Source organism: Manis javanica, chromosome 8 (assembly GCF_040802235.1).
Source record: "Manis javanica isolate MJ-LG chromosome 8, MJ_LKY, whole genome shotgun sequence".
Lineage (NCBI taxonomy): Eukaryota > Metazoa > Chordata > Mammalia > Pholidota > Manidae > Manis > Manis javanica.
In genome coordinates, this window is record NC_133163.1 from 1344940 (window position 1) to 1364346 (window position 19407).

Genomic DNA, 19407 nt, shown 5'->3' on the forward strand with positions numbered 1-19407 from the left:
TAGGTCTCTTCTCCCACCCCACCCCTGGGGAGGAGAGGGTAGGGGGCTTCCACCACTTAGAATTGTCCTGGGTTTCTTTGTACGCTGAGCTCTGATTATCTTATGCAATTTTGTGCTAAGTGGGCATGTTTTGGGCATGGGGAGAGGACAGTCTCTTGGGATTTGTCCATGTGAATCAGAGGTGACCAGGTGTGTAAGCCTGACCCAGCTCAGAAGCCCTTTCCTCAAGCAGATGCCCAGACGTCAGGACACAGTTGAGAGTCAGACTTCACATCCGTGTGGACAGGAGCCGGGGAGCCGTGGCTTCTGGCTTGGGAGCTGGGCGGGTAGTGGTGCCCTTCGCTGGAAAGGCAGCTCGGGAGCAGAGGTTGGGGCGGGCACAAAGTTATGTGGGACCTGCTGGTCTGCAACTGCCTAACAAAGCCTCGTGAGACCCGGCTGGACACTGGGCTGGCTGGGGGTCGGGAGGGGCAGGCTTTCTGAGGTCCGAGGCACCAGCTACAGCCAGCAGAGTGAGGAACACAGCTGTGGGAGCAGCAAAATGCCAGCATCCAAGCTGGCAAGCTGAGCCATGTTTGAGTTGCCAAGTCTCCCTTTAACCAAAGGTTGGACACTACCCTTTGATGGAAGCAGCATGGCAGAAAAGCCGTTTCCAAACCCCTACCTCCTTCCACTGAAAAGGAGACATTAAGACAGCCTGCCCTTACATGGCACCCAAAACCCCTCATCCCCTAATATGAGCCTCAAAACCATGTGGGATCTGGTGGAGTGGCCCAGGCAAGCTGGCCGAAAACCCTGCGTGACAGGGTATCTGCTGGCCACTGCGCGTCCCTGCCATACCCGTTTGGGTCTGACACCTGCCCTGATGGCAGCCCCCAGGGCCAGCCCCTGGCGGTGTTCTCTCACCCGCAGCTGGGGCCCTCCCTGGCGGGGCAGCAGTGGCCGGGGACCCCAAGCCTCTGCTGGGTGGGGGCAGGGGCAGGCTGGGACGCAGGGTTTCTGGCACCAGTTCCTGCACAGCAGACGAATTAACAAGAACAGTCTCATCCAGGCTGTTTAGTTTAATAAGATTTTACAAAAGTCAGAGCCGACAGCTGGGCTCTGGCATCAGGAGGATTCCTAGCTGAAGCCAGGGGAAGCCTGCTGGCTGGGGGGGGGGCAGGCACAGGCGCAGGCCAGGGTGGGGGCTCAGGGCTGTGGGTGAGGCAGCCTTTCAGTCCGCATGCCTGTGGCTGCCTGAACACCAGGCAAGGGCTGAGGTGTGACAGGGGCACACTCAGGACCTCGTAGGTGCCTCGACAGCTGTCCCACCGGCGAGTGAGGCTTCCTGGGCTGTCCAAGGCAGAGCAGCGCAGGCAGCCAGGCCTGGGGTCCCTCTCAGGCGCCCCCAGGGGCCAGCAGCACTCACACGGGCAGTGCCACCTTCACTCACGTTCGTGGTGAGGCCTGGCTCTGCTGAACAACACGCCCTCCAGCTAAACTGATGGGACCCACGAGAAGCCGATGGGTGCAGGATGGCTTCCATGAAGATCCCAGGAACCGTCCACAAAATAGTTCTGGTTTCCAGGACAGTAAGAAAATGCAAAATTCCTCAAAGGTACAAAGCACTCCCACTTTAGCAAACATCACTATTAAACAAGGTCATTTTCAGGTTCCGTGCAGTGAAAAGCTTCTTCTTCCCTGGAATTGCGATATATTGCTGGCTTCCGCGTATGGGGGTCTTCAGAGAGAGGCTGTATGTGATCAGGCTCCCCGGCCTGCCCCCAGGCGTCCCTGAGAGCTGACGGGAGAGAGGATGCGGTCAGGTACAAGCGCACGTGGCCAGAAGCCGGCAGGCCCGCCACCCAGCCTCGCCAGCCTGCAGCCCTGCAGCCCCGGCCACAGCCACCGGCATGGTGCTGGGCCCATTTCTGAGGTGGCACCACACAGCCCTTGTGCTGTGACCGGCGCTCTAGGTGGAGGACACCACTGCCCTGCCTGCTCTCTCCCAGCAATGTCCCCCGGGACTGACACAGTTTCCACCTGACGACTAGCGTGGATGCGGTCCCCGTGCAGGCTGCCCTGAGTGGCGCTGCTGTGGACACTTCCATGCTTGTTGCTCTATGATGGCCCTTCTAGACGTTTCTCCTGCCCCGTGCTGTCTTCCGAAGAGCAGATGGACACAGGGCTCTGGCACCCTGGGACAGCCTCTACACCACAGTGCCTGTCACCCACTGCTGCCACACCACTCCTGCTGGTACCCCAGTTCTCCGCTGGGTCCCTCCCCTCCCCAGCACTGTCCACACCACGGCCAAAGCAGGTTCCCACGGCGGACACACCACCATGTACCACTCCGGCCTTCTCCCTGGGGTGGGGGGCATACAGGGTGGGCCCCAACATGCTCCGGGGCCCCAGGCAGCATGGGCCCCAGGAGGTGGGAGGTCCTTCCAGGCTGAAGCGGGGAGGCAAGGTGCCGGGCCTGCTCGTGGTGCCCTTCCCCCTGACACCTGGTCTGAGGGTGGGCAGAAGGCCCTGTTCCCGGGAAAGCCTCCCCTGTAGGGCAAGATGCTCCTTCCCCACCCGCCCTTTCTGCCGCTGAGACTCTGCAGCTGTCCCTCAGCCGTGGCTGGTCCTGCCCGCTTCCCGCGCCCTGCCCCACGCATCTTTGCACATGGCATGGCTGCACTGCAGTGAAGCTTTGCTTTTGTCCTAGATGCTGGGAAGGCCCACTTCTCACCAGTCCACAAGAGCTGAATTAAGCGAGCAACTCAAACATGAGCTCCAAGTGGCCGGCACAGCCTCCCCTCGGCCTGTCCCTGGGGCAGCTCACCTTGGTCTGGATCAGGGCTCTACAGTGGTGCAGACGGACGCTGTGCACACCAAGCTCTTTGGGCCCTTCGAGGTCGGAACCTTCCCCAGTGTGGCCCTGGCCTCTAGAAAGGTTCTAAGGAGACAAGCGACGGTCAGCACGGGAGGCAGCGTGGAGGGCCATCACTGACCCAGCTCCCTTCACCAGCGCCCTGCACACGGCAAGGCGGCTCTGGCTCAGCACCCACTCAGGGTCCGGGGTGGACACCCGTCCCCACACCCCCGTCATCCAGCTCATGGCGCCCCCTCCAAGGCCTGTGCTGCCCCTTGGCCTCCACAATGCAGTCTTGGCTGCCACCTGCAGGATGGACCCCTGGCCCTGCTAGGCCTGCGGCTGCCCCCAACCAAGTCTCCTCTTCGGCAGCCTCCTGGAGTTTCCCCTGCAGGAAGACACAGCCAGGCCGGCCCTCAGGGGGCTCTGGCTCCACCCAGCCCCTCACTTTCTGGCCAGCCGGGTGCAGCCCTTCGGCCAACTTCCCCGGGATGGCCGGCCTGCCTGCCTGCTGGCCCCTTTTGTGTTTTCCATGTTTGAAAATTGCTATAACACTTAAAAATGGAAAACGGTCTTTGTCAACTTGATTGCTGAAAGCCGGCCTCACAAAGTCACATATCTTTGATGACTTACGAGCCCACCCACAGGTAAGTTGAGGCAGGCTGGTGACCTGGCTCCGCCTCAGGACCCTCACGGCTAACTGCATGCCTCCACCTGCCCCCTTCTGCTGCCCACACTCTCACCCATGGGCACCACCGGTCAGCGTCCAGGGTGCAGACTCACCCAGGAGCCCCCGCACAGGGCAGGGCCTAGCGCCCAGGAGCACAGCCTCGCCCCTTCCCGCCCCAGTGGTGGGCGCGCTGGGGGAAGCCACTGCCGGAGGGCTGTCCGCAGACCAGGCCGCTGTTCCCAGCAACAAGGCCGCCCACCCCTGCCCCCAGGCGGGTGGCTCTCCAGGGTGTGCCAGCCCTGCCCGCGTCACCTCACCTTCTGAGCAGCATCTACTCCGAGGACAAGAAAGAGGCTCTCCTGGCAGTGGGACCCGCTCCGCAGGCGTCGGGAGGCACGGGAGCCGTCCGTGCTCTGAAGAGCTCTCCAGAGGCTCCTAGGTTCAGAGCTGGAAGAGAGGCGCATGAGTGAAGTGACCAGCGGCCCTGGGACAGAAGCGGCGGGCGCGGGTGGCAGTGCCCTCAGGAGCTCGCCCCTCTCTGTGCAGGGCGCGCCTGGTGTTATTTCCTCGCCAGTCTCCTCCTGGGGTCGGGAGCTCCGCAGGGCCAGACACGGTGCCGGTCTTGCTGCCTGAGGGGCAGAGCTCCGGCGTCCAAGACGGCGCTGGCGGGGGTGCACGGAGGGATCCTGGGCCTGTTCGCCAGCAGGAGCACGAGTTCCGCGGCCTGTGCCTCAGCCAGAGGCGACACCGACCTTCCCTCCCGGACAGCCCCCACCCCAGGCCCCCCTCCCAGGACCGCCCACGTCTCTGGGTGACCCCGACGAAGTCTCGGCCAGCTCGGCAGAGCACGCAGAGGGCCCCGGGAAGCCAGCGCATGTCGGCCCTGACCTACCCACTCGAGTCAAAACTTGAGTGCCACCCGGTCCCTCTGTGGGGACCCCACAACCCAAAAGTCCTGTGGGGACTTCGGTTTTCTCTCAGTCCCGGAAAATGGTCCGGTGCAAAGGGCCTTTGTGATTTCCCTCAGGGAACCGGCCCCAGGGGCCCTCAGGCTCGCAGCAACACCGGGTGCACACAGGCCAGCTGACCCCATGGGTTGGAAATGTCCCTCCAGGACACTGGGGTGTTTTCTCTGTGGTGGAGGGTCACTCAGCCAAGCCCCCCAGAAGGCCCCTGTGACCCCAGTACTCACACTGAGACATGGGGTGCTGCCTGGTCTCCTGTGCTCCACGTGAGCCTCTTGGAAGTGGGATGTGGGGAAGGAGGCTGAACGCGGCTCTGAGAGCAGGACCCGCAGCCAGACCATCAGTCTGTGCCACCCGGTCCCTCTGTGGGGACCCCACAACCCAAAAGTCCTGTGGGGACTTCGGGAGAGACAACGCTCTCTGTAGAAAGGCAAGCGTATAATGCCTCACAGTTCCACTTTATCAACCAAAAACATACATGCAGACATTGCTGTAAGAAATATTAGTTCCAATTTAAGTTCATTACCACAATTTATGTACAGATTCAAGACCAGGCTTCTCTTCACTGCTCATTTCTAAGAAGTAGTCTAAGGTGGGAACATCTTCAGTTGCCTGCTGGACTGGGACTTCTTGAAAGGCAAACCTAAAGATGTTCTCATAGCTGAGAGTGGGCTGGAAAAAGAAACAAAACATACCAAAGTTAGGGGAACGCACACGTCACCATTTTCTAAATACATACTCTTGGCACAAATGAAGTTTGTAAATGATCATATTCACAGTTACCGCTACTACAATGTGACAGGTTCCCTCCTAGAACCTCAGGGCCAGGATAAACCACAGCGTGAGAGCCGCAGCGCGGGTGGGAAGGCGGGGGAGGGCACCACGCTCACCAAGCACATCAGGGATGCGGGAGCAAGAGCGGGTGTCTGCCCGAAGTGCTAACTGGCGGAGAAATCCAATAAAGATGGCACTCCTTGGGAAAAGAGCTGAAGTTTGTAGGCTGTGAACGAGTGTGAAGTGCTGGAAGGCGGGTGGGCAGTCCGGTGGGTCCCAGCCCAGGTCAGGACGGGTAGGGCCCGAGGCATGAGGGCTCAGCACCCACGCTCAGATCAGCTGGCTGCAGGTTTCCGCATTCACCCAGTGTTTCCCGCAAAGTTTGCGTCATGATCGAATCTCTCTGTGACTGATCAATCACACTGTTTTCAGGCCCAGTGTCACAGCAGGGTGGCTCTTGTCCGAAGTCCAGGTAAACAGTGTTTGGTTTAGGAAACAAGACCCAGCAAACCTTTTCTTTTCTCCCTTTTTCATTCTGCTTCCTGTGTTCTTAGGATTTTAGGGTGACCCATTTGTGGAGAGATGCCGAGAAAGAAGAGTAACAAGGGAAGAGAAAGACAGGAAAAAGGAGGGCACCCGGCAGTCACAAGGTAAACACCGGCAGCCAGGCAGGGGAGGGCAGAGTGAGGGGCCGGGGAACGGGCCTGGGCACGCTGGCCTTCTCCAGCGTCTGGCCATCACACACAGAATGAAATGGGACTCCAAACAAGAAGCTCTGTCCCTGGGTTCCCTGACCCGGGGCCAGGAGAGCAGAGCCCCAGCAGACTGGAAGGCGGAGGCCCGTGTGGCCAGACCCGGGAGGAAAGGGCACAGAAGGTGGCCCAGCCCCTGAGTTGCCCTCCGGGCCGTCCACTTCTGCAGGCTTATTCCTTCCCTGGCACAGGACAGGGCACAGAAGGTGGCCCAGCCCCTGAGTTGCCCTCTGGGCCGCCCACTTCTGCAGGCTTATTCCTTCCCTGGCACAGGACAGGGCAGCTGACCATGCGGCCAGAGGCCAGGAGAAAACCAGACCCTCCCTAGCCAGCCCACCAAATCCTGAGGTCTGTGGGCCTGTCCACGGTTAAGCACTTCCTGTGCCGCGTGGTGAAGACAAATGCTTTAGAAATACCTCAGAAGGTGTGACGGCAGTGGTTCCTGTCAACCAAGGTCCACCTTGGTGAGGCTGGTGAGCACCATGCTCCCCGTGGGCAGAGGCGGTTCTCGGTGGCTGCGGTTCAGTGGGCCTCTCTGGGAGTTCAAAGAACTGAGAGAATTGTTCAGACCTGGCCGGAGAGCCCTGAAAGCTTTCAAAGTCCCCCCAGGCACTGCTGGGTTCTCCTGGGTCCAGACCACTGGCAGTGCAGGTAGAAAAGCCCTCGCGGTGCCCGAGGATCCTGGCGCCCCCCGCCAGCAGAGGACGGCGGGGGCAGGCCCCCCAGCACGCCACACCGTCACCGCTCTGTCTCCCAGGCACCTCACTTGCAGGCACCCGTCTGTCTTCAGAAATCTCGTGGACGGAGAGCTCGCCTGCTGCCTGTGCGAGGTCACTCAGAGACCTGCTTAGCCGGGGCATCTGGCCAGGCTGCCCCCCCAGCCCCTGCTGGCCTTGCATGCAGGTACCGCGGGCCCGCATGCACGCGATGGAGGGTGCTCAGGAGACATCCACACGGCTGTGCGGGCGCTGCCCGGGCGGGACAGGGCCGGAGCGCCGCCCGCAGCTGCCCCGTAGCTGCTGGGGGCTTCCTCGGGGGTGCGAGCGGCTTTGCGCGGGCCCAGTGCCGCTGCGGAACGCACACAGCCACGTACACGGCCTGGCCGCCCGGCGGAGTGACCAGAGCGGCTGCCCGGCTTCCTCCTACACACGCCCCCGCGGCCAGTCCGAGAGCGGCGCGTGCTGGAGACCGAGGAGGTGCGGGGGGACGGATCGGCCCGGGAGGGGGTCGAGCTGCGGGGTCCGGCCTGGGCCGCGGCGCGCAGAGGTCTCCGAGAGTGGGGTCGCGGGGCTCGGGGTGGCCCCTCGGGGCGGGCCGTAAGCAGCCCCGGGCCGGGTCCGAGGGGCGGCCGAGACACCCGCGGGGGCCCGGCGTGCGGCTCCGAAGGGGCACTCGGACTGGCGTCGGGCCCGGCCTGCGCCCGCCTTGGCCCTGGAGCCGACTCCGCCTGCTGTAACGGGGAGCCCCGGCCCGCGCCGGCCCGTTGCCCGGCAACGGCGCGCGCCAGCCCAGCTTCCGGCGTCCGCCGCCGTGACGTCCGCGCGCGGCCCCGCCCTGCGCCTGCGCCCCGCGGGCGCGGAGTTGGCCGGCTCTTCGCGTGGCCGAGTCGCGCCTTCCGCTTGGCTGTAGCGCGTCGCGGGGAGCGACCCTCTTCTAATTAGAAGGACGCTTAGTGCGTGTGTGCCCCCGACCCGTCAGCCCCTTGGGGCGTGTGCCCTGCCCAGCCCCCTCCAGCGCCCTGACCTCGGATGCCCGGGAGCTGCCCGTCCCCATCCCAGTCCTGCGATGGCGCGCTTAACCTCGGCCTCCCCAGATCCCGGCCAAGCCCTGTCCCGCCCGCCCCCGGCCGACCCCCTGCGCGCGTTCACCCACCCTGTGCCCTCCTCGGGCCCTATCTGCGGCCCATCCTGTTTGCATCCTGCGCTCCCCCTGCTCCTTTCCAGCCAAGCTACCGAAATTTTTCATTTTAAAAATGACCAGATGAGGTCATTCTCTTAACTCTGGATTGCAGCCTCCTTCCCCTTATCCTGCTTCCTGAGGGCCACAAGGGCTGCAGTGCAGTGTTCGAGCAATGCAGTCTGGCTGCAGGGCACTGGGCAGAAACCCTGGTGACCCTGTCAGAAAGTGGCAAATGCCAGCTCTCTCCTGCCATGTCACCTGGGGACAGCATCGGCTCGGACCCCCTCACCCAGTGTCCTTGCCATCCTCACAGTCCAGGGAGCTGGAAAGAGGTAGGAGGAGTGTTGGCTTCCGGTGCAGGTGGGGAAACAGGCCCAGGCCCGCAGGCCTGAGAACCGTCGCCAGGGCTGGAGCCAGCACTCCTGACTCTCGTCAGTTCCCCATGCTCTGTCTGGACCTCAGTGCAGAGTGCGTTGGCACTGGGACCCTGGGTGCAGGATGCAATGACCAGGCACAAAACAGGCCAAGGGAGGGCCGATCTGTGTCACTGGGTGTGGTAGCTGCATAAACGCCTTCCGGAGAGGTCCACATCCTGGTCCCCAGAACCTGGGACTCTGGGACCTTTCGAGGTAACAGGGACTTTAAGGATCTGATTGTGTTGAATTAAGGCTCTTGAGATGGGCAGATGGTCCTGGATTCAGCTGTTGAGCCCAATGTCCTTACAAGAGGGAGGCAGGAGGGTCAGAGTCCAGGAGAGATGATGGGAAGACAGAAGCAGAGGTCACCAGAGCAACGCAGGGCCGTGAGCCAAGGGAGGCAGGTGGCCTCCAGAAGCTGAAAAAGGCAAGGACATAGATCTACCCTGAAAACTCCAGAAGGAACCTGGCCCCACCAATACCTGGAACTGTAAGGAATAAATGTGTGCTGGTTTTCCACACTGCATTGTGGTTATTTGTTATAGCAGTCACAGGAAGCTCATGACCAGAGTGACCCTGGCTGCCCTACTAAGGATGTGTTGCCTTGGGGGAGCCAAGACTCAAAGGAGGCAGCCCAGGTGACCCCATCATTGGGTGCCCTGACTACAGGTGTCCCGGCCCTCCCAGCTCCTCTTGGGACACCTCAGTCTATCTTGAACATCAGACCCGCTGAACGGGGGAGCAGGGGGTGAGGTACAGCTTCTCTGCTGCCAAGCTGAGCCTCCCTGCCCCATCCTTGGGAGGAGGGGCCAGCCTGCACCCCACCCAGAACCCCACAGAATCCTGGCTGCTCCCGCATTGCCCTGGGAAGCACCCAGGTATCCTGTCCTCTGGGGTCCTCAGACTGGAGTCCTTGGGATGATTTGAGGAGGTCATCCACCCCACGCCTGGAGTGGGCACAGCTTGGGATTGAGCAAGGCAGTGAGGGGCCAGGGGCCAGCAGACCTGCAGCCTTCCCCCACTGCTTCTGTGCAAAGGACTGGGTGGGAGGACAGACAGCAGCTGGGGGCGGGCAGATACACCCACTGCCCTGTCCTGCCCCTCGGGTGGGGCGGGGCAACGGCAGAGCTATTTTTGTTCCTGCTGCTGCAGCAGCCACAAACAAGCATGAATCATTGATGCTCTGGACATCCCCTCTGGCCTGGAGAGGCGGGTGGGGGCAGGGTGGGCACTGTGCTCAGGAGCTGATCCCGGGGAGACATGGCCGGCTCCCATGGCTCCTCACCCTGGCCTCATCAGACTCTGGTCCCCAGGTACCTATCCGTGGTAGGCTGTGGGCAAGCCTGAGACCCCAGCAGGCCAGGGCCAGCACTGGAGAGTGGCCCTTGGTGTCTCTGGCACCATGGTCCTAGGGAGGAGGTCAAGCTTGTGGGTGCCAACAGGAGAGAGCACAGGGCACTGCAGCACACCGCAGGCCCACCATGGGGTGGCACTCAGAGACGATGGGGCCTTGTACGTGCCAGGCGTAGCTGTGGGTTGGGCCCGTGTCTTCATGCTTCTGGGGGACAGCAATTCCTGAGCGACGTCCAGCTGCTGTGGCCTTCCCCAGAGGGGCATCTGTCCCTGGGGGGAATGTGGGGCTGCAGCTGGAGCTGCACGTCATGACTGGCACTCCTGGCAGTGCAGGGCTCTGAGGCCAGGCTTCAGCTGGGGGATAGGGACAGCAGGGGGTCACAGGCGGGCTTTACAGGTGCCACCTGGGCAGCTCTCTTCCCTGTATGGCCCTGTGATGCCGAGGCCCCTGAGGGTGGGATGAGGGATTAAGCAGGGGGAGGCAGGGCCCAGGCTGGCTGGTCCTGGGAGTAAGAGCCGACTGTGGGCAGTCTCCCGCTGGGTAGCTGCAGCCTGCTGGGCGTTGGGTACACTGCCCGAGGAGCCAGGCTCTCCCAAAGACGAAAGGGGCCCGCGGGGATGCATGGGGGTTAGCAAAGCAGGTGATGCCAGCCCTCTGCCTCAGAGCAGGCAGGACAGGGAAGGTGGGAGTGAGGGTCCCTACCCACCCCCATCCTGAATCTGTGGACTGGAGCCAGTGCTGAGTCAACTCCCTTGTTGCGGAGTGAGCAAGGCCCTGGCAGGCCAGGGTAAGCCTTTCCAGCCCTCACCAAGGCCAAGGGTAGAATGTAGGGAGGTCCCTGCCCCAGGCCCTAGCCAGCCAGGGGACTTCAAGGACCACCCAGACCCCCACAGCCAGACACACACACAAAGGACAGAAAGTCTGGGACCCCCGATGGACGGCTGGGGCAGCCAGGAACACAGGCAGCCCCCACTCCCTGTCTCCGCAAGGAACTGACTCCCAGACTGACGGAGAAGACCCTGGGGCAGGAGGGTGAGACCCACCTGGAGGAGAAGGCTGTGCCCCATCATGCCATTAGCTCAAGGGGCAGGACGCTGCCAGGGCCTCTTCCCGGCAGTGTTGCGTGTCTGTCTGACCTGCTGCTGGAAAGCTGCCCGGCTGCAGCGCGGCTAACGGGAACTGCTGTCTGAGTGAGTCATCCCTCTGGGCAGGCTCACCTGGGCCCTGCTGGCTGTGTGCATCCCCAAGTGAGCCAGGAGCGGTGTGTGCCTGTGTATACGCGTGTGTGTCTGTGTCCTCTTGAGCATAGCCAGGCATGTGGGCCCTGTGTGTGAGTATAGGTGTGCCCAGGCATGTGTGAGTATGCATGTGTGTGTGGGCCCAGGCATGTGTGAGCATGGGTGTGCCTGTCTCCGAATGCATGGGGACACGTCCAGGCAGCCCTCTGTGTGCTGGTGTGTGGGTCTGTGTGGCCCTCCTGTCGCAGCCTGGCCTCTTACTACCCCCAGGAAAAGGTGCGTGTGTACGTGTGTGTCTAATGGTCCCAGCACCGCCAGCACCTTTCCCGGGCAGTCCCCTGGGACGGCCCTGCTTGGAGTGATGGTGCCCCCCTGGTTCGCTCTGGCCAGGGCTCCCCAGCCCCAGCCCAGCAGGACGCCCACCCCCAAGGTGTCCCTCCTCAGGTGTAACTGCGCTGGGCCTCAGCTAACTTCCTGTCCTCAAGAAAACAGAGCTCGCCTGGGCCTCCCCACCCCTTCAGAGTGCCCCTTCTGCACAACACTCAGGACTCCAACCAGCCCCACTCCAGCCCTCACCAAGACCCCTCTGCAGGCGTCGGGCATCCTGGGCCCTTGTTCCCACCCCACATGGTCCAGATGGGCCCCCTTGCAGGGCTCCAGGCTTCCAGCAGTGCTTCTACAGACAGGGTGGTTGTTCCTCATCTCCCATCGCCCAATCTTGCTGCCCCCGGCGCCCTTCCCGCAGCACCAGGGGCCCAGCTTTCAGCCTTGGCCTTCCCTGTCCTCCGCGCACACACTGCTCGGTTGCCCCTGTCCCGCACACCCTTCCCGCAATCCTGAGGTCCCAGTCCAGACTGTCGGCCACGCCCGCCGCTGAAAGCGCTACCCCGCAGACCACACCTCGGGCGAGGCCGCGGGGGTCAGATCCCTGGCGGTTACCCCAGGGTGTCCCACTCCCCAGCTCGGAGCTACAATGTCCATCTCCGGACTGGGAGGTGGGACTGCGGTGCGAGGGTCCAGGAGCGTCCGCGCAGCGCGGGGACACAGGCGCCCAAAGCCGACTCTGGTCCCTGGGAGGGCCGGCTGTGGGCGGGCGGCGGGCCTAGCCCGGGTCTGGGCTGGTCGGCGGCGGGCCTGGGGCGGGAGTCGGACTGGAGCGGGGATGCGGGGGGCGGGGCCCTGATGAGATCGGGGCGTGGCCTGGCGACCGGGGGCGGGCCCTGCCTCTCGGACGGGGGCGGGGCCTACGGGGAGGCAGCCAATGGGCTGAATGAGGCCGGCGGCGCTGCCCGAGCTCGCTCCGCAGTGGCCCGCGCGGGCTGGGCGGGGTCCCGCAGCGGCGGCGGGGTCGCTGGAGAGGGGCTCGGCCCGCAGTCCGAGGCCTGCTGTCGCGGCAGCGCGGTGTTGCGGGAGGTGGAGCGCGGCGCCCGCCCGTTCCCGGGCCGCCCGCGCGCCGGATCTGGGAACCCGCGACCGGACACGACGGGCCGCTACCGGCCCGCACGAAGGCCGCCGCGATGTGCGACTGCTTCCACATGGTGCTGCCCACCTGGCCTGGAGCCCCCGGCAGCGGTGCGCCTCCTCCCCGCCTGCAGCCCGCTCCCTTGGGACGGGTGGGCTCCGCGGGAGGCGCTGGGCGTGCGCAGCGCGGCCGGGTGGGGGGCGCCTCGGGGACTGCTGGGTCTCGGCCCGCCTTCTCCTGCCTCTGGCCTTTACTCGCCCGCTTCCCACCCCTCCCCGCCCTGCCGCTCACCCTGTCGCTGACTCATCTCTGCCACTCACCCTGTCGCTCCCTGCCCTTGTCCGTCTCCCTCTGTCACCGACCCCCTGCTGTAACCCCTGGGACGTTGCCTTGTCCCTAGAGGTGGCCGCCTGGGGAGGGCCGCAGGTGGGAGTGGGGTGTGAGGACTGCGGGGTCACTGGACTGTGGAGACTTGCTGCCAGGCCTGCCCTCTGACCCGTGTTGGGGCAGAGCAGCCTGTCTGCGGCGGGAGTTACAGCAATTGGCCCTGGTCCAGGACCGCCAGGCTGGGCTAGGCTGGGTCAGCGGTGTGGCTACTCTGTGGCAGGCTCACTGGCTAGATGGTGGCTGTGGCAGGGCTAGACCTGGGATCTGGGCTTGGTGAGGGGGCCTCAGTGGGGTCAGAGCTCAGGCCACAGAGTCCCCCAGTGCCGGGTGAGGAAAGGTGGGTGCTGCCTGTGGGGCAGGACCCCTCCCGCTGTGCACCTCTTGCCACAGAACGGGAAGCAGGTGCTCCCTATCTGTCTGTCCCGCACTGGGCCTAGTTCCAGGGCCTGGGTGTCTCAGCCTCATGGAGGGCAGGGTGGGGTGTGGCAGGGGCAGTCTCTCCAGCACTGGTCAGCGACGCAGCAGCCTGGCCACACCCAGGATACCTGGCCAGCTGCTGGTAGGGGGGCTGGGGCCACGCTGTGTCGGTGCAGATCGGACCCCACTCCTTGGGGAAAGCAGAGATGGATAGTAATGATGGCACTGCTGCTGCAGAGGAGGGGGTCACCCTTCAGCCTGGGTGCACCCCTTCAGCTGCAGCGGGAGGCCCGCGGCCCCTCCTGTCTGGTGAGCACTGAAGTCCAGCTGACCTCCTGTTGGGGCCACCCTCTCCCAGATGGGGCCCAGAGTGCCCTGGTGTTCCCTGGATAGCCTGTAGGAGAATGATGGTGGCTGTGGGTCTGTGGGCCCCTGTCCGCTCCCCCTGACTGGGTGGCCCTGCCCACATCGCATCACAAGGGGAGGAGAGGGACCCGAGGGGCCTGGGGCCGGTGCTCTGCCCCCCCTTTGCACACTGGTCTCTTCCTCATTCCCAGGGGACCCAGAGGCCCAGGCTGCAGGCTGTCGGGCCATCTCATCCACCCTCCCGCCTCGCAGTGGCCCATGCTGGGCGCCTCTCCCCAGCTCAGGTTCTCCTCTCTGCTGTGACTCGTGGTTCCCTGGCCTCTGGGCAGTCCTCCCCCACACCCCGTGTCCAGCCCACAGAACCATCTGCCCCTGGTGAAAGGAGCTCAGTTGTACTCACGGGGTGTGGGTAGGAGACCTGCCGGATCAGGGCCCCTGGGGGTTCTGTACAACCTGTGGACTCCCAGGCCCCCTGCCGCCCACCTTCACGGGAGGTCCAGGAACATGCATTGCTGATCAGGCCCCCTGGGGGCTCTTCCAGCCGCAGTGTCCTCCTAGCAGGCGAGACATTGGCAGGCCCTCCCCTGCCCTTCTTTCTGCTCAGTCCAAACCTGCCCTCCTGGGCCAGCCATGTTAGGTCCTCTGAAGACCCCTCCCAGAGCCTGTCTGTGCCCCTGCCCCCAGCCCAGGGGGAGGGAGCCATCTCCCATCCAGCTGGCCCTCAGAGGCTGCCCCTGGTGGCTTCACTGGGAACAGGTGCACAGGGATCCCCCAGCCACACAACACCTGGGTAGTTCAGGCAGAGCCCCCAAATCCTCCCTGCCCCCATCTTCCCAGGCCACCTCTTATTCTGGTGTGGTTGAGCTCTACCTGGGTGCACCGCCCCCATCCGGGGCACCAACCACGTGCCCCTGTGACAGGCTCTGGCTGTCACATCCCTTCTTGTCTCGGCAGCAGCCTGTTCCTTGCTGAGGCAGAGCTGGGCCCTGGGCAGCCGGACTGACAGGGAGCTCCCTACTCCTGGCCTGGGCCTCTGCCCTGTGCCTGCAAGTCTCTGGCTTGGCCTTGGGCCCCCCATCTCCACCCCAAGAAGCCCCACAGGGCTCAGGGAGGCCCCAGGTGCAGTGAAACACCAGGAGGGGGCATCTGGGTGGTCTCTCCCCAGCGGGGCGCTGTGGCGACCCTGGGGTCTTTCCAGAGAGGGAAGCCTGGCCCCATTTTGCAGACAGGCACCCTGAGTCCTAGAGCAGTGAGGCCAGGGCAGCTGCCCCACACCTCTGATGGCTGGAGGCGCCTAGTCTGCCCTGCCCCAAGCAAGGGCCCTAGGCAGGGGCGTTCTCGAGTGCCCCTCTCCAGCCGAGCAGCAGCTGTGGCAGAGGTGGGAACCAAGAAAGAGGAAGTGGGGGTCACCCTGGGTGGGTAGCATCTCTCCTGACACTTCAGTGAAGCAGATTCTCAAAGCCACCAGTGGTGATGGCATATGTGTTCCTGACAGCACCCCCAGCTCTTTCTGGTGGGAAAACTGAAGGTGGACAGCCCTGCTCCTGCCCTAAGGCCTCAGGAAAAGGGGAGGGGTGGAGTTCAGGAGGGAAGGACAGGCCCAGTGCCCCAAAGCCCCTGCATGCTGGAAGTGGTATGTGCACTCCACCTGGGCACCTGGGTTCCTCGTGGCTGGGCCTGTGGCAGGAATACCCTGTGGCCTTCTGTCCCTTTGGCCAAGCACTTCTGTCCGGGCCTGGCTAGGAGCTGCCTCTTCCAGGAAGTCTTCTGGATTCCTGGGCTTACCCTTAGCTCTCCAGACCCCCACCCTTTCTGTATGCTTCCTCCCTTGACTGCCTTTGCTGAAGGCTGCCGTTTCAAGCTGGGGGTAGGGAAGTGGAGCTGCCAGGGAAGAGAAACACAGGTGGGGGGGGGGGCCCTGGCCATCTGAGGGCCCCTACCTCTCCCCCAGAAGTGAAAAGCCCAGATCTCTCCAGCTTGGTCCTCTGTCTGGGCTCCTCTGAGAATGTAGGAGGAAGCAAATGCTATGTTTAGGGCTAATGGAAGGGGGTTGCCTGCCCACCTCTCTGTCCGTCTGTGTGTCCCAGGGGCCCTGAGAGGTCGCACACTGGGAAGCCGGGTTCACCACTGTTTGTTCAGCAAAGGTGAGCCAGGTATGGCTTCCATCATCAGTATAGGCTGAGGTGCATGGAGGAGTTAGGGAGGACTTCCTGGAGGAAGGGCCACCTGATGGGAAGAGCAGCGTATGCAAGAGTCCTGGAGAGACCATTGGCTAGGGTGCAGCAAGTGGCTTAGTAGAGTGGGCCTGCAGGTGGGGTCGAGAGTTAAGGGTGAAGAGGGCAGGGACCAGGCTGTTAGGAAGGAGGGCTGAATTCCAGGGCCCTGAGGAGGCCCAGGGGCTTTGGGGGAGCCCCCATGGGAAGGGATGAGGCAGGGCAGGGCGAAGGAGGAGGGAGAAACAGAGGGAGCTGAGCCCCAAGAGGGGAGGGGAGGATGAGCCCAGAGGGACTGTGTGTGGGCAGGGAGCCTCGGCTGGACACAGAACTGACCACGCCCCCTGACCTGCCCCTTCCCCACGCGATTGGCAGCTGCCCCTTTTGGCCGGGGGTCTGGTCACGCTGTGAGCCTGCAGGGCCATCTCTATCAAGGCCTGCCCACCCTGCCTCTACCTCCAGGTTTCCCTTTGTTTTGCTTTTTCTTGGCAGCCATAATAGGCACCGGGAACCACAGGTCTGCCTCACAAGGGTGAATATTCAATAGTGAGAAGCACTTTCTAAAATAAAAAAATGGAGCTGGGCCCAGGAGGCCAGGGGGACTGGGGCAGGCCTGGAGGTGGCATCCTTGTGTCCACAGCCCTGCCCGCTGGCCACCCAGTTCCTGCCCTGCTTCCTGCCATATGGGGAGCCAAAGGAGGCCTCCCCGACCCCAGAGTGTGTGGGTTGAAGGGGGGCACTGGGCTTTTTGGGAGGGCCCTGGGCAGGCATGTCTTTCAGAGTGGGATGCTGGATCCGCAGGCAGAGCTGCTGGCGCCCAGCCACCAGCAGAGGCAGGCTGGGGACTCCTGAGCAGGTGAGCGGTTTGGGGCAGGCGTCCTGGGAAGGGTCCTTCAGGACCTGCACTCCCTCCTAGACACAGCGTAGGAGGTGGGTGTCTGCTGCTGAGAGGACAGCAAGGCTCCAGGCAGAGGGAGGGCAGGGACGGGATGCCTGGTGGGGCCCTTACGGTGCAGTTGATGGCTTGCTCAGGCCCACCATCACTGGAGGGGCTGCCCAGGAGCTGGCACCTGGGTGGCAGGAGGCCCTGAGCCTCCCGCAGTTAGGTCAAGGCCCCTTCGTTTGCCACCCAAACCGGGTGGGGTCAGACTGGCCTGCACCGGGCACTGCACCTCCCCTGGTGCTGCTGACGCCCTTGTTTCCTAAGAGCTGCCAGCCTTGCTGGGTCCCTCCCAGAGGAGGGACAAGGACGGCTCCCCATGGAGTGCCTGGCTGTGGGACCCTGGGGGGCAGCTCTGGCCTGGCAGGCCCTGCTCCTGTGTGGCACCAGAAACCCTCGGGCTCCCCTGGGACATGCCATGTGAGAATGCCACGCTCGGTCCTGGCTTCCTCTCCAGCTGGTTCACTATCAGCTGCCCCGGCCCTGCCAACCGAGTTCCATGGTGACTCCCAAGGGTCCAGGCAGCTTTGAGCTACGACTGCCTGTGCAGGGGGCATTGGCGGGCATGTGCTGGGTGGCCTGGCTCTCAGGACCCGAGGTGTGTCAGTGCAGCAGATGCCCTGCCGCTGCCCCTTCAGCCAGCACAGCGCTTGCCTGCCCACAGAGCCAGGGGTCCTGCAGGTGGGATCCCTAGGGGCTGAGGCAGGTGGGCAGGGTCTTTCCCAGAGCCCTTACCTGCTGGGGAGCCAGGTACACCCCCTGTGGGACTGGATGCCCACTCCGGGGCTGGGTGTGAGTGGTGGCCCTTACAAGGGCCCAGTGGTCCAGACCCAGAGCTCAGTGCCCCCAGCCTGCCCTGCCCTTTCTGCCCCGCATCCCCGTGGCCTGCAAGTCCGCACTGTCCTGTCAGCACCTACCTCACCTCGGCCTGGGAGCCACGCGTGCACAGCTTGGCCAAGGGCTGCTGGCACTGGCCGCTGGGGAGAGTCCAGGGTCTGAGCTGGGAGGGTGATCCAGGAAGGGCACACGTGGAGCCTAGAGAGGGCCTGCCATGGCAGAACAGGGCACAGGGTATTGGCATGGAGTGTGACTGGAAGAGCCCCCAGCGGGCATGCTGCACCACACAGGGGGCCTGGCCGAGCACCTCCCTCTGGCTGCGTGAGGTGAGGACCCCCGCCAGGGCTGAGTCCTGGCCCAGGGGACCCGGGTAGGTTGGGGTCAGGGGTTGGGGGTGTGGCTTGACTGGTTTGGGGAGAAGGAGGTGGGGCAACCCCGTCCCAAGGCTGCCCAGTCCTCCCCTTCCAGCCAGGCCCAGCCCTGGGAGCTCCTGTGGAGTCAGCCGGCCCAGCCCTGCCCTGGGGGAGGTGACAGTCTGGTGGGTGTCAGGCAGCGCGCAGAGTTCCCAGGTGGGAACTGTCTGGGGCTGTGGGACCGGCCAGCAGGCCTGGCTGCTCTCTGGTCTCACTGTAAATAGAGTCGTTTGTGACCGTTAAGATTCTAGAGGGGAAAGCACGGAGGGGCCGGGAGCCCCTCCTTCCGGGACCGGTGGCCTGCCCCAGGCCCCTTGCCCTGTCTACCCCCAGCCCGCTGTCCTTCCCTTGCTGTCCCCACCGCAGGCCATACTGGCTGAGGAGGTGGGGAGCCCAGCTCCCCAGCAGCTCCTCTGGGTGTCTGCTGTTCTGCGGCTGCCCTCGCGGCCCCAGCCTGGTGTGGTGGGCAGCACTGGGCACGGCCTGACCCCTCTCTGCCCGCAAACCCTGGGCTGGGTCCCTCAGCTGGGCTGGCCTGCTGCAACCTGTGTGTGGGGAGCAGGTGCCCTCGGCCAGCTGGGCTGCACCCAGGGGTCTCGGGGTGCAGGGTGGGGCCCCTGGGATGCCGCAGCAGGTCTGCAGACAGCACACTCTGTACCCTCCTGCCTGGGCCTGCCCAGTCTGGGGCCACAACGGGCCTGGGAGCCAGAATCCCATCCTCCGTCCCCTCAGCGGGGCGGGCTGAGCATCTGGGTGAAGCAGGGTGAGGTGGCAGGGCAGGCAGTCAGAGCTCTGGGGGGCAGGAGACTCGGGGCCTTCAGCCTGGGGGGGTATTCCTCAGCCACCACTTAGACCCAAGTGGCTGAGGACAGGCTGGGAGAACAGGTGCGCTAAGGATGCTGGTCCCCCCCCCACAGCCATTTTCCCACGCCCGTGGAGGGGTGGGGGTGCCAAGTTTTGGCTGAGAGGGCTGGAAGGGGGGCTGGAGTTCGGCTGCCCTGGGCAGGGGTCTGTGGCTGAGGCCACTTCCCCTGCAGTCACGGCCCAGGCCGCAGGTGGGCTCGGTTGAGCTGCGGTCTGGGCAGGAGCGGGAATCCGATCCCAGCCCCCACAGCCCAAACAGGGCTGGGTCTGCAGGCAAAATGAGAGGCAGGGCCTGTATGCAGCCTTCCCAGAGGGCCCTTTCTGGGCCTGTCCACGCAGCAGAACCGGCTCAGCTGGGCCAGGCTGGTGGTGGTGACTCAGACAGCCCCGTGCTGCGGTTTCCTCCCCAGGTCAGCTGCTTGGGCTCGGTGGGGGCCCTCTGGGGGAGGGCGGGGTCCCCAGGTCCTTGAAGCTGAGGGGAGGGCCCGAGTGGCCGAGGGGCCTGCCTGGGAGGAGGACGGGGGGCGGGGCTGTGGAGGGCCGCGCGAGCTGGGATCCTCACTGCCGGACAAGTTGGGAGGACACCAGTCTCGGTAAGCGG

General features: G+C 64.1%; 2 protein-coding genes across 8 annotated transcripts in view; one reads left to right on the forward strand and one right to left on the reverse strand.

The window, feature by feature from the left end:
* Nucleotides 1–1046: 1046 nt before the first annotated feature.
* Nucleotides 1047–10852, reverse strand: CLBA1 (clathrin binding box of aftiphilin containing 1). 4 transcript variants are annotated; one of them, XM_073241740.1, is made up of 6 exons: nt 10713–10852; nt 6417–10022; nt 5001–5146; nt 3827–3956; nt 2810–2923; nt 1047–1733 (listed from the first exon to the last, which is right to left on the reverse strand). In XM_073241740.1, the coding sequence occupies exons 2-6, from the start codon at nt 6918–6920 to the stop codon at nt 1632–1634; spliced, it is 996 nt and encodes a 331-aa protein (XP_073097841.1). In that variant the 5' UTR covers nt 6921–10022; nt 10713–10852; the 3' UTR covers nt 1047–1631. The 4 variants fall into 4 exon arrangements, with proteins under 4 accessions (XP_073097841.1, XP_036847692.1, XP_073097842.1 ...); XM_036991797.2 differs by having other exon boundaries at nt 1047–1780; nt 10713–10847; XM_073241741.1 differs by lacking the exon at nt 6417–10022 and having other exon boundaries at nt 1047–1780; nt 10713–10835.
* A 1402-nt stretch (nt 10853–12254) lies between these two features.
* Nucleotides 12255–19407, forward strand: part of AHNAK2 (AHNAK nucleoprotein 2) — a 37718-nt gene continuing 30565 nt past the window's right edge. For 2 of the 4 annotated variants that reach the window (XM_073241746.1, XM_073241745.1), the window contains exon 1: nt 19311–19399. Coding sequence is in view for 2 of the 4 variants with exons in the window: in XM_073241742.1 (XP_073097843.1) it covers nt 12425–12479 (55 nt within the window). In the remaining 2 variants the exon portion in view is untranslated. Of the gene's footprint in view, nt 12480–19310; nt 19400–19407 lie in introns of those variants that run through there. The other 2 variants (XM_073241742.1, XM_073241744.1) reach the window with 2 other exon arrangements.

What these genes read in the sequence shown, in the direction of transcription:
- CLBA1 (XM_036991797.2), bottom strand. Translation starts at nt 6,920, where the DNA reads ATGCGGGCCCGCGGTACCTGCATGCAAGGCCAGCAGGGGCTGGGGGGG. An exon ending in CTGCCGTCACACCTTCTGAG is followed by an intron (nt 5,147 to 6,416) that starts GTATTTCTAAAG and finishes TTCTTTTTCCAG; the next exon opens with CCCACTCTCAGCTATGAGAA. An exon ending in GAATCTGTACATAAATTGTG is followed by an intron (nt 3,957 to 5,000) that starts GTAATGAACTTA and finishes CCTCTCTTCCAG; the next exon opens with CTCTGAACCTAGGAGCCTCT.